The sequence below is a fragment of the Dromiciops gliroides genome, chromosome 1, assembly GCF_019393635.1.
Source record: "Dromiciops gliroides isolate mDroGli1 chromosome 1, mDroGli1.pri, whole genome shotgun sequence".
Lineage (NCBI taxonomy): Eukaryota > Metazoa > Chordata > Mammalia > Microbiotheria > Microbiotheriidae > Dromiciops > Dromiciops gliroides.
Genome location: NC_057861.1, coordinates 81662713 through 81676829, shown reverse-complemented (window position 1 = coordinate 81676829; position 14117 = coordinate 81662713). Strand labels below are relative to the sequence as shown.

General features: G+C 36.7%; 1 protein-coding gene across 1 annotated transcript in view; it reads right to left on the bottom strand.

Moving 5' to 3' along the window:
- LOC122745965 (maestro heat-like repeat family member 5) overlaps positions 1–14117 on the bottom strand; it is a 173650-nt gene that overhangs the window by 50240 nt on the left and 109293 nt on the right. The window contains 3 exon segments of the mRNA XM_043991432.1: positions 2256–2405; positions 7002–7105; positions 9171–9303. Coding sequence (XP_043847367.1) covers positions 2256–2405; positions 7002–7105; positions 9171–9303 — 387 coding nt within the window.

Here is a 14117-nt window from a genome sequence, read left to right as displayed (position 1 = left end):
TTGCACTGAATTAGATTTAAGTGAGAAAGGGCTGTGCAAGGTCACCAATTTCACTTTCTCCTCCAGAGAGGAGAACCCTGGGTTAAATCATGTAACCTCTGCCTCAGTTTCTTCATTTGTAAATTGGGCATCATAATTGCACCTATATCACAGGGTTGTTGTGAGGATAAAATAAGATAATATTTGTCAAGTGTTTTTCAAAACCTTAAAGTTTTCTATGAATGCTAGCTGTCATTACTATCAGAGTTTCCAGAAGTGGTAAGGAAGTGAAAATCTTATGTTATTTCTACATATTAGTATATTTGTGTAATTTGTATAATCTTTTTCTACAGTATACTGTATTTTCTCCCACAGTAAACAATGTTTCCTCATGGTATGGAAGTTTTCCACGGTTCCTGAAACATATCATAGCTGAATAGAAGATCTAGTAGATTTGGCCATGTGTTGGTCCAGTTGTGGACCCAATAACAGAATGTTTGTTTTCCAAGGACCAGTCTAGTTAAGTATAGAGAAGTTCAATACCAGTAGACCGGTCACTAGATGATAAACTCTTTGTCAACCCATAAAATAAACAAATTTTAGTCGGGGGGGGGGGGACTTGATTTACCCTTTCAGATCTAGAAAAATCTAACTGTAAAAGAAATAAAGAAATTAAGTAGATGAATGGAATTTTACAAAATTTAGATCTCCCTGGAGAATATTGAATGGTAATCAAAAGAAGCATATCTATTTTTTAGCTATGCAAGGCATCTTCACAAAACCTGATTATGCAGCAGAAAAACTTCACAAAGAAATGCAGAAAAATTTAACGAATCTTTTTCTGACCATGATGCAATAAAATTCTATTTGACAGTGGGTCTTTGAAGCATAGACTAAAATTAATTAGCAACTAAAGAACCTTCTCCTAAAAATGAATGAGTCAAAGAACAAATCATAGACATAATCACTAATTTCTTTAAAGATAATGAAAACAATGGAATAACATATCAAATTATGTGGGAGGCAGCCAAAGAAATACTTAGGAGAAAATTTATATCCTAAACACTTATGTCAATAAAAAAGAGAAAGAACAGATCAATGAATTGGGTGTGCAACAACAATAACAACCACCACCTAAAAAACCTAGAAAAACAACAAATTAAAAATATGCAATTAAACACCAAAATAGAAGTCCTAAAAAATTAAAGGAGAGATTAATAAAATTTAAAGTGAAAAATTAAATTAATATATAAAACTAAGATCTGTTTTTTAAAACCCAATAAAATAGATTATGCATTTACTAATTTATTTTTAAAAGAAAAAAGGAAATCATATTACCAGTATAGAAAAGGATGAATTTAAAACCAATGAAGATGAAATAAAAGGAGTCAATGGGAAGGAGGAGCAGGGGAGAAGGAACAGGAATGGATGATTCAAGTGGATTCTACTAAATATTTAAAGAATAACTAAAATACTGCACAAACTGTTTTAAAAAAATAGGTAAGGAATCCTTCCAAATTCCTTCTATAACATAAATATGATCTTGATACCTAAACCAGAGAGAGACAAAACAGAAAAAGCATACTATAGACCAATTTCCCTAATGAATTTTGATGTAAAAATTTTAAATAAAACACTAGCAAGGAGATTACAATAAAACTTTGGCCTTGACCATGTGCTATCCAAAACTACTCATGACTTGGTTAAAAGCATAGCTAAGCATTCTTGTCAAATTTGTAAATAATATGAAGCTGGAATTGTTGTTCCTATATTGGCCCCTCTGCTTTTTGGAACCAAGCTAAACAAGACTAAGCCCTTTTTCATATGATAGTTATTCAGACACTTGAAGACAACTATCATGATCCCCTTAAACATTCTATTCTTCAGGCTAACCATCCTTATTTCCTTCAATTGATCTTCATATGACATCATTTGGAGGCCCCCAATGATATGGTTAACAACATAAATAAGCAGTTCTCAAAGAGAAAAGAAGAGAATAAAAAGCAACAAATTAATAACCACCTGAAAAATTGTCCAGACTCTACCCCCAATATCAAAGCCCTTTGAATATACTTTAGATTAGATGACCTCAGAGTTTCTATTCAACTCTAGTATTCTAGGATTCTATGGGCTAACTCTTTGGTGAACTCAGGAGGACTTCTCTACTCTTGTACAGTTCCCCCTCCCCCAGTACCCTTAGAGTAGCTTTCCCACCACAGATCAATAACCTATAACTATCCTTCCATTTTTTTTTCTCAGAAGGTAAAGCTTCTGACCTGCTCAATCTTGAGTCCTTGGGTTTCCAGGAAAATGTTGAAAAACTCCAAAGCCAGATTTACTCGGACTTTATTGTTGCCTGTTAGACCACTCAGGAAGGTCAGGATGAGTTGGGTCTTTTGGTTCACTGAGAGATTTTGCCCAAAAACCTGCAAAAGCCAAGAATCAAGGAGTTATCCTTTATAGAGCTAAGTCCTACTGGGACCAGGTGAAAGGAACAAGCCAATCCAGGTTTCCTGGTAACAGGAGGAACTACTGGTTCTTAAAGAATCTGGAATGAGTGAAATTTGGATTAATCTTGCTAAACAGAGTACATAGATACCAATGAGGTCCCACTGTTAGGTAACCCATAGTACAAATGCCCAAGACTGTTCTCTCTGAACGAGAATCACAAATAGACCCAGCTTACATGATCCAGATAAGCAGTTCTTGACTGTATGTGATCTCTTAGCTAACATCATGATGTATGCCTATACTGGTATAAGTCATATGAAGGTAACAGAGCCATAAATCCATGAACCTAAACTAAGAACCCATAATAGTTTGCATGCCTCTACGTACACACACACACACACACACACACACACACACACACACACACACACACATTAAAATGGTGGTCAAGGGAAGGAAAATTAAGACAAACTCTGCAGTACTTCCACTATACCATTATCTTACACTTTCTGCAAATGCATTTAATCTTCCCACACTTAGTAATTCAATGTTCTTTCTACCATATGTGTTCTGACTCACACATAAACACGCCATCTCCACTGTTCTCTCTGCACCAAAGCCAAGTTTCTTTATTGTCAATCATTATTCACTAATGTTTTATTCATCTATTGAATTTTCAACAAACATTTATTATCAGATGATAGGACACAGAGCTAGAAGAGATGATCGAACTTATTTTATAGATGAGGACATTGACACTTAGAGAATTTAAGTGACTTGCCCAATGTCAGACAGTTGTAGGTAACAAAGTTTCATTTAAAAATCAAGTTTTCTAGTTGCTAATCACCTGTTCTTTTCCCTTCCCCATCCTGCCTTTCAATGAACTACTTAGTGTGTGCAAAATGAAAAATTTGGCCCTGGGGAAATACTCTTTTCGATATTTCAGTGTAACCATGATTTTATCAATGTTCCTCCAACAATGCAGGTGATTTCTTCTATGCTTCCCCACCTCAAGTGATTCTCATCTCTGTCTTCCCATAAATATTTCACAGAGAATCCACAGAACATGATAGGGGCTTTTCTTCAGGGCTCTTCATATTTAGTGGATACAATGGAAGCATGGGAACTACTCATCAATTAGTTGTTCCTTGCTCTTGCTACTTTACCTGACCATTTTTATTCTGTTCGTATATTTTTCAGATATGATCTTTTATATCACCTTCCCTGTGCAATTCATCTCTTAAAATGTATTGTAACTCGCCTATACTCATCATGTACCTGGCTTTTGTTTGGCTTTTGGGTGATCCTAAACTTTGATTGTTTATAGACAATAGAATGCCGTGACTAGAAGCTATATACCCAAAGAATACTAGTGTTTAAATAATAAGTCTTTGTTTTAGATGGAAGATTGTAGTCATTAGAAGAACTATGTAATTTCCCAAAGTCTGCCATCTTTGTGCTGTTCAATTCTGGCCCAAATTTGTTGTTCATTTGCAGACTAGACTAAGATTGAAAGTCTTTAAGATGACATCTTGTTCTATCAAACAAATTGTTGTTGTTAATAGTCTATAACATAGACAGTCCAGGTGTGTACTCTTTAGCCCTTGCAGTCAATTGTGTGATTGTCAAGATGTGGTCTATTGTGGAATATAACTTATGAATATAACTTCTTGGCATGCATTGATGACAATTTTATCCTTTAAAAGGTATAGGAGGAGCAGCTACATGGCACAGTGGATAAAGCACCAGCCCTGGATTCAGGAGGACCTGAGTTAAAATCTGGCTTCAGATACTTGACACTTACTAGCTGTGTGACCCTGGACAAGTCACTTAACCCTCATTGCCTGGAAAAAAGGTTTTTTTTTTTTAAAAGGTATAGGAACCAACAAGGGGGACTGCTATTTTAGATATGATTCTCACCAACAAGGAGGAACTGGTTGATGGGGTGAAGAAAATGGAAAACTTGGAAGGGTGGAGAAGGCCACTTCTTTTTAAAATCTGTGATATTGAAAGATAGGAAAACTGGGAATAGTCTGACATATAGTTGGTGGGACAAAACTTTCAAAGGGTTCACAGAAAGCTAAATAGTGTCCCATGACCTAAAATTGTACAAGGAAAGTCAACCCAGGAAGAATGAAAGACCCTCAAGAAGAAAATGCTAAAGTCTGAAAAGGATAATTCTAATTATTATAAAGAGGCAAGTTTTCTAACCACCCCAATATGACTCTATATACTATATGAATAGAGCAGGTACTCCTCAACCAAACCAAATTTTTCAGAAGACATGTGTAGTAGTAAGTAAGGCAAGTAATGGATGATGAATTCAAAATTGTGGGTAGGTCCTACAATAATAATATAAAATACCAAAGCTCACTTGCTAAGTAAAACAAGGAAATCTGAGAATACCCCCCCAAAAAGAGATTTGGGACCATGTATGGGAAAACTATGGTTTTTAAACTGATTTAAAAACACCAAGTTATTGGTTCTCTAAATCTGAGTTCCTTGTTCAGGGACATACTATGAGAGGAACTGCAGAAAAAGGATACACAAAGAGACAAAGAGACAGAAAGAAGTAATGTAGGATGCAGTAGAAAGGCATGGAAAGTTTAAGGACAGAAGAATGGAAGGTATTGGAGGAGTCTCTTTATTTGGGATTGATCTTTAGCTCACTTCACTTTTGTATCAGTGATGAACAGGCAGGGAGGTACGATGAAGGTCCTATAGAACCTGACCAATGAAGAAGACTCAGAAGCCACAACCAGTAATATATTAGTAAGAAAACTTGGCCAGAAAAGTAATCAGTACTTTGGGTCCCAAATGACCTTAATCAATGAATATTGGTTCTCTGGGAAGACATAAGTGGAATGGTATTGTAAGAACTTAGTTTCCTATATGAGCGGCTAACAAGGTCTCAGTCTGAGCACCTTAACTACATTCCTGGAATTCTTGGGTTTGGGGAATGCCTACAGATTGGATAACAGCTATCTAGCTCTAGGAGGAGTCATAGGTTCATGATTTTACCCTATTTTACTTTAATGAGTATTAGTTAAGAATTGTATTCAATTAAATGATACATATAGTTCCCTCAGTTGTAACATGGGGATAATAATACTAACTACCTCCCAGGGTTATTGTGAGGATCAAAAGAAGTAATATTTGTAAAACTCTTAGTATAGGGCTGGTATACATAGTAGGTATTAAATACTTGGTTTTGTCCTCCCTCCTTCCTTCTTCCCTCCTTCCCTTCTTCCAGTACCATTATATGCTAGTATGATTTTAATGAAATGCAACATGAAGAGAAGAAGAAAAAGTGGGGGCTGAGCCAAGAAACAATTTGGATAGATCTACATATGACAACATACATATACAACATACATAGAACAATGACTAAAGCCCTGTCACCCAGAAAAGGGATAGAACTAGCCAGTTCTCTGAGCACCTCCAGCCCTCATCAATAAATATTCAGGTACCTGGGCATTAATTAAATGTGGTTTTGTATTCATTGTCTCTTCCAATCAGAAACTTTTTCTGAACATCAATCCTCAGCTGCTCCCTACTCTTGAGACTTTTAACTCCTCCTTGGAAATTAGGTCAACCAAAATTAAGAGATTTGTTTCAGGTCACAGAGTAAATTACCTAACTCAAAATGGTATACTTCTTACTACAACATGCTGCTAGTCAGAATGGAAGAAGATTGGGTTAGGGAAACTGAGGAATTGTGAGGAAAACAATTTAGAGTCAGGTAATGTAAAGTCTAGTCTCAACCTCTTCCATTGATGGGGAGGACAAGAATCCTTGAAACAATGCCATATTGGGATTAGTTGGAGGAAGGGGAGATGTTCAGCCTGGAGAAGGGGAAGATGGGAGAAAGGGGAACAGGTTCTTTGCCTTCAAATACCTAAATAACTATCATGGAGAAGAGGAAACAAACAAATTCTACTTGCTCTCTGAGGACAAGAACAACTGTAACTTCTACAATGGGTAGAAGTTACAGGAAGGACAATATCAGCTCAATAAATAAAAAAGAACTTGTTAATAATTCAAGTTATCCAAAGATAGAGTGAGCTACCTCAAGAGGTAGTACAGTGATCAAGAAGAGTCTGTATAGGGGCAGGTAGGTGGCACAGTGGATAAAGCACTGACCCTGGATTCAGGAGTACCCAAATTCAAATCTGGCCTCAGACACTTGACACTTACTAGTTGTGTGACCCTAGGCAAGTCACTTAACCCCAATAGCCTCATAAAAAAGGAGTTTGTATAACCACTATGTAAGAGATGTCATAAAAGGAAACCATGATCTAGCAAGGGCTGATACTTGGATACCATTTGAACTCCCTTAAAAATCCAAGATTCTAAGACAAACACTGTATGTGACTTTGGGCAACACATTTCACTTCTCTTGCCCCCAGTTTCCTCCTCCATCAAGGAAGGAGGTTGGACTAAATGAACCCTAAGGTTTCTGCCAGTTCTGATATGCTGTGAGAAGCTTTGGCTAGGAGCCCACACATCCTGACATCAGGGTCCTCTTATCTCCTTTTCTCCCTTAAGCCTCATAATCTAGGGGTACTTACCTTCACCAGGTGGGAGCAATCTTTGTTCACTTCCTTCAAGATCTTCACGTCCAAATGCTTCAGTTGCTTTAATGTATATGTGCACGTATGCACTTCCTCAGTCCCTGGTATAAAGAAGTAAGCTTGAGATACTTTCACTGGAGAACTCAGATACCATATTGGAAAAAGGACATTGACATATTCAGGTGTAGGCAAAATAGGAAAAACTGGATGGTGAAAGGACTATTAGAAAGCATGTCACACTTAGACTGTTTGAGGAACTTGACATGTTTAGCCTGGAGTCAAGACTTGAGATGACACATTAGCTGTCTTTAAATGCTTGAAGGTTGACATATGGAAGGAGACTTAGGTTTTTTTCTGGTTCAATATAGGAGCTAAAGGTAGAAGCTTCAAAAAGATATCTAAGTTCAAAATAATGAAAAGTTTCCTAACAATTAGTTGTCCCAAACTAGAATAGGCTGCCTTGGAAGGCAGTGGATTTCCCATGACTGGAAGTCTTCCTCCAGGGTCCAGGATGTGGCCCTTGGGTAAAGGCTTAATGATAACATTCTAGAATGCTCTAAATTCAGTTAGGGCTAGTACTAGGTGACCTTTGAGATCCTTTCCAATTCAGAGCATGTATGACAGTTGAGTTCTAGTATATATTCTAACACTAATTGGGTATGAAAAAAGTCATTTCCCTTCACAAAAACTCAGTATCCATCTTGGTGAAATGGGAGAGTTAAACTAGCTGATCTCTAGGGTTCCTTTGAGCTCTAAAATTCTAGGATTATTTTATTGTCAACTTGACAAAAGCAGCCATTGTTATGAGATTGATGCTCTATTGTAATGAGGGACATTATAGAATGGTGTCAAGATCACTGTAGTTGAAATCAGATCTGATTTTGAGTCAAACTTTGCTTACAAGTTATTTGATTAGGCAAGTCACCCCAGTTATCTGCACCCCAGTTTTATCATCAGTAAAATGGGGGAGATATTTACCCTACCAACCTCACAAGTTTACTGTGAGAAAATTGCTATAAATATCAAAACAAAATTGTCATTTTAAAATAAGAAATCCTGACTCCAAAAACATATAATCTGATTTAAAACCCTCAGTTCTTCTTTCTGTGGTTTCTCCTTTCTTGACTTCTTCACTTCTGAAATCCCTTCTAGCTACAAGAGTCTATATTAACTGAAATTTACACAAAATTAAAAATAAATAAATAAATAAACTTTCTCCTCATTCTAACAGCTTATTCAATGACGGTCCTAATGGTGGCTCATTTTATTACTTTGGACTTCTGAAGATTCATCTACCAAAAGAGATCCTTAAGAGGGTGGATCTAACAAGCAAATCATCCCTCTCCCAACCACTACCTCTCCACCCCATCCCAAAGAGAAGCACTTTGGAATGCTGCTTTTTCCAGGTAGTAGAATGAGATCTCAATGGATACAGCATTGGAAGACCTCAGTTCACATACTGCATCAGATACTAACTGTGTGACTCTGGGCAAGTCATTTAAGCTCTCTCAGCCTCAGATTCTTCATCTAGAAAATGGGAATAATAATAGCATCCACCTTACAGGGTAGTTTTGAGGATTAAATGATGTAACATATGTAAAGCATTTTATAAGCCTTAGAGGTTAACTTTATACAAATGCTAGCTATCATCATCAGATCAGCAAACCGGCAACTTTCATGGTCTGAATAATTGAACTTCCTAATACTTCACACTCAAATCAAACAACAAGAAGTCACCTAACTTCCATACTGGAACACCTATGGATTGTTCTGGGTTTCAAGCCCTTGGATTTTTTTATCTCATTCTTAGGTGGGCAAGCATTAATGAAAGATGCCATGGCCCTGGATGTTGCCCAAAGTAGATGAATGCATCACAAAAGCTGACAGAAAATGTATTCTAGTCAATCTAGGATTTATTCTAACATGTACTCATTCAAAGTTTTTCTCTCCCCCTAAACAATTTATACTTTTAAAACATAATCATATCAAATATCTTGCTGGATCACAATACTTCTGTCATGAAGGTAGAATAACTAATATCATCTCCATTTGACAATCAAGGAAACTAATATCCAAAGAGAGAGAAGGTAAGAGACTTATGGGTCACATAGCTAGTTAGAGCAGACTATAACACACTTTTCATTTCCTACAGTCTAGGGCTCTTACTTTTATCTGTCAGGAGCTGTATGAGAAGCAAAATGCACTGTTGAGCACAGAGCTGGTTTTCTTTACTCTCATCACACCAAAGAAGACTGAACAGGGCTAGCTGATGTCCCATCATTGCCAGCGATGTCTCAAGCTAAGGAAAGAAAGACAGAAGGAAAAAAAAATACATTAGCTTGGGGGGAGGAGGGGAATGGATGTATCTGATGATAATTCCATCCATTTCCAGTCATGAGTTTCTCCTTTTCCAAGGTTGTCAGCCATCTTAGGCAATGATGGAAAAGGAACTAGATTAGGACAAGGATGCCTGAGTTCCGGGCTTGACTGTATTACTAATTATCAATAAAATGTCAGGGAAGTCACTTGAATTCAGTTGCCTTATTAAATCACCTCTTTTCTGCTAATTTCCCAGGGGATGTCCTGAAGGTCAAGTGAAAAACTCCATATAAAGATCCTTTGAAAAGAATAAATTTACTATGCAAATATGAGTATATATGACTATTAGGAATCTAGACTCCGGAAAAGATATGGTTTACTTTTCAATTATGAGGAGCATTTTTTGTTAAGTAAGACCCTGCTCTTTGTTAATCACAGACTACACTCCACTTTTAAATTCTTTCCTTTGCACTGGCCTGGAATGCACAACCTTTCTACCTTTGCCTCATAATGCCCTTTCTTTCTTTTACTCTGCAACTCAAACATCACCTTTTTCAGGAAGCCTTTTCTGATTCTTCTCTCCAAACTAGGATTCATTAAACTGCTTTGCATATATTTATATTTATTCACTTATTATTTGTGCTGGAAATATTTTTAAATATACTTCTATTCTCCAATCAAAGGTACATTTCTTTTAAGTAGGGATTGTTTCATTGTTTGTACTTGTATACCTTGCACCTGATATAAAGCCTGGTGCATATTAGGCTCTTAATAAATTATTTTTTAAAGTAATAAACATTTTTATTAATAGTTTTGAGTTCCAATTTTTAGCTCTCCTTCCCTCTACTCCCTACCCCTCCCCGAGGTGGTAAGCAATCAGATATGGGTTATTCATGTACAATTACATAAAGCATTACCATATTAGTCATTTTATACAAGAAAACTCAAATTTAAAAAATGAAAGAAAGTGAAAATAGCATACTTCAGTCTGTGTTCCTTCAATATCAGTTCTTTCTTTGGAGGTGGATAGTATGTTTCATCAATAGTCCTTTGGGATTTTCTTGGATCATTATATTGTTGAGAATAATCAAGTCATTCACAGCTCTTCATCAAACAATATTGCTGCCTCTGTTCACAATGTTCTCTTGGTTCTGCTCACTTTGCTATACATCAGTTCATACAAGTCTTTCCAGGACTTTCAGAAATCATCCTGCTTGTCATTTCTTATAGCACAATAATATTCCATCATTACCATATACCACAGCTTGTTTAGCCATTCCCCAATTAATGGGCATTACTTTGATTTCCCATTCTTAGCCACCACAAAAAGAGCTATTGTAAATATTTTTGTACAGATAGGTCTTTTTCTCTTTTGGGGATGTCTTTGGGATATAAATGCAGCAGTGGTATTACTGGATCAAAAATTCTTAAAAAATAAAAAAATGGTTGGGGCAGCTAGGTGGGTCACTTAACCCTCATTGCCCCACAAAAAAATAGTTGGCTGATTGGTTCTTTGTATATAACACTTTATCTAGATCTTTTCGCAGTCACCAAATGATTCCCAAGTAATTTTCTCTTCTCTCAAGTATGTAGGTCATAATCTTGCACTCATCCCCAACATTTTCCCTAGAGTCAGGAACTTCTATTCCCTCTGACAATCTGGCTTCCTAGATCATCATGCTCCTCAGCTTCCATAACTTGGATATCAGTTACCCATGGGGATAGTCATCCCTTGTTTTCACCTTTATCCATAATTCTTCTACCTCCAGAATGTTACCTTTCAAAATTCTCCTCTGATTACAAATTCCTACCCTTCCACATCTCTTTATGTCTCATTCTTCCTACACTTAATCATCATGATGACTCAGAGCATTAAAATAGTACCTGTCACATAATAGCACTTAAAATGCTTGTTGACTAATTGATTGACCTGGAGGTCACTCCATTTCTTCCTGCTCTTCCTTACTTGCTCTGTTCTTACTTTCATCCCCTTACTGTCTTGACCAGACAGTTCATACCATACCACATTCTCTTGACCCATAATCCTATTGTTCAAAGTCTAGACGAAACCCAGGCTTGATTGCTCTAGCCATTCCACTTTTCCACTTCTTTCATGCTGCTGAACAATGATGGAGAAAGTCATATAACCCTACTAAGTTTACCAAAAAATGTATTGTATAATCTCAAGTGAGTTGTCAAGGATACATAGCATTTCTTTTATTCCTCCTGATTCTCTATCACATTTCTTGGACTGACTCCATCGAACCTTTTTATCTCTCCTTAAGCTTCCTATAATAGCTCCTTTACTCCTTATCTCAGGAAGGAGGCTGCTTCCATCATTCCTTCTGTCAAAAGTGTTGCATCTGGTTCAAGTCCACCTCATGCTTCTTCACTGATCTTTCTATGATCCTCATTTTCCAATTGTTGTTTGGAGACTATAGTGTTTCATCTGATATAACTCTTTTCAGTGATATAACACTGGAAGAATATTGGTGTTAAAAAGATGTCCTCTTCAACAAAATCCTATTCTGATGCCTTATTGAAGCATGGTGATAACCCTGAGTTCTCAATTGCTCTTACAAGCAATTTCACTTTCAATATCTCTTTATTTATTGACTCACTCCACAGAGCTTTAAAAAATGTACAGGTCTCCCCATGCTTAAAAAAATTCCCATCCTACCATCTTCTCAAACTTTGTTCCAATATTTTTCTCCCATCTCACAGCCCAAACTCAAATGGATCTGAACTGCCACTGAGGCAATAGGTCCTCCACTGATATAGATTATATTTAATCCATATATGCCCATTCTGAGAGGCCCTTCTCTATGTCAGGCAGTCAATCAAGAAGGAGGTATTAGGCACTTACTCTGTTCCAGGCATTGTGCTGAGTAACAAGAATCCCTCTCAAACATTCCCCACGGGAGAACATTACAAGAATATGCATAGTCTTCCACATGTGTTGAGACCTTTCCTCATTTTCTCATGACATTGCAAGGATACCAAAGGAATATACATAATAACCACCAATCACTTCTCATTTTTACCACGTGATCAGCCCATCTTTTTCACCTATCTATTTCTTTGATAAGCACCCTATACACAACTCCTAAATTCCTTGTTTGTAATGTGATGTACATTGCTTGTGTCCACCATGCATCTCTTCATTGCCCTTTTTATGACCTCCAATTTCAGCTTCTCATGGATTATAGCCATATAACAACACTGAGCTATGAACCTCCTCTGCAAGATCCTATTCTGATGACTCCTTGTAGGATAGAGATTACTCTAAGTTCTTAACCACTGTGCCAGTAAAGCGTAGTAGCTGAGAGGGTCTCTCCTTAAAGGCTATAAGCACATTGCCAGCAACAGACCTCTGCTTTCTAAGGACCAGCCTAGCTACATATGGACAGGCTCATCACTGGTAGGCTAAGCACTTGGTGATGAATTCTTTGTCACCTAAAACACTGACAACACTGAAAGGAGGAAAATGGATGGAGGAAAGCACCAGCACCAATTACAGTAATCTGACATAGAAACTTAAACAACATAAATCAACTACCATAATAAGGAGACAAAAATAGCCTTAAAACCACCTTAGTCAGCAAACACTTGTTTTCCTTGCTAAGTTGAGAGACATATAAATGAAGGATACTGGAAGATTATGACCAAAGATGCCCCACAAAACAGCAAGAAGCGGTGTGGTAGAGGTGGGGAGGGGAAACAATTTAAAGAAAGCTTAGCAAAAACCAAAAACCAATTAACAAAGTCATTCCAAAATACATTGAAGTATGAAACTAAAAGGAGAACCAAGAAAGCATATGAAAGATGGAAATTGTAAATATCATTTTAAATGTTTTATTGATATATTTTGCTTTTTTATATCATTGTGCCTGAGTACATCCCTCTTCCATCTTTTTCCAGAGAGCTACTTCTTGTAACAAGGAATAAAAAAAAAGGAAAAAGGAGAAAAAAGCACTTCAGAAAAACCCATTGACCCATAGTTCCAAAGTACATGCAATTCCATACCCATAATCCCATATCTCTGTAAAGAAGGGAAACAGGCATATTTTTTTCTTAACTTTTTCCCAAAGTGAAGTATCTTGGTCATTATGTTTCTACAGATTTCAGTTATTTGGGTGTGAGAATATTTCAGTTTGCATTATTGTAGTAACTATGGATATTGTGTTCCTGGTTCTATTTTTTTTCACTCTGCATTGGTTTATGTTTTCTCAGGCTTCACTGAATGTTTCACATTCATTGTTTCTAAATGTACAGTAACATACCACTATATTGGAGTACCATAATGCGCTTAGTTATTTCCCAATTAACGAATATTTTCTCCAATTCTTTGCTACCAGAAACATGAATATGTGAACATATTTGACCTATTTGGAGTATTTATACCTAGCAGAAAGAGTTCTAAATCAAAGATGTATAATAGTTACTTTTGTTTTTTTTTTTTTAGCAAAATTCCAAAGTACTTTCCAGGATGATTGGACCAATTCATAACATGATTTACAGCTTCTTATTGTAGATTTTCCCACAGCCTTTTTATTTTTTTCCAATCTACAATAATTGTAACAGAGAAACCAGGCTGCATAAAGGCCTACGTGATTACATTGGAGGGTGATCTTTTCAAGGTTCAAGTTTGAACTCGGCTCGTAACACAGAGAAGCTTATGACCACAGCTCAAAATACTCATCTCCCAGGACTCACTGCCCCATACAGACTTATGATGAGACAGGCTATTTATTGCACAACCACACTGATGAGGTCTGGTGGGGTAGTGGCAGA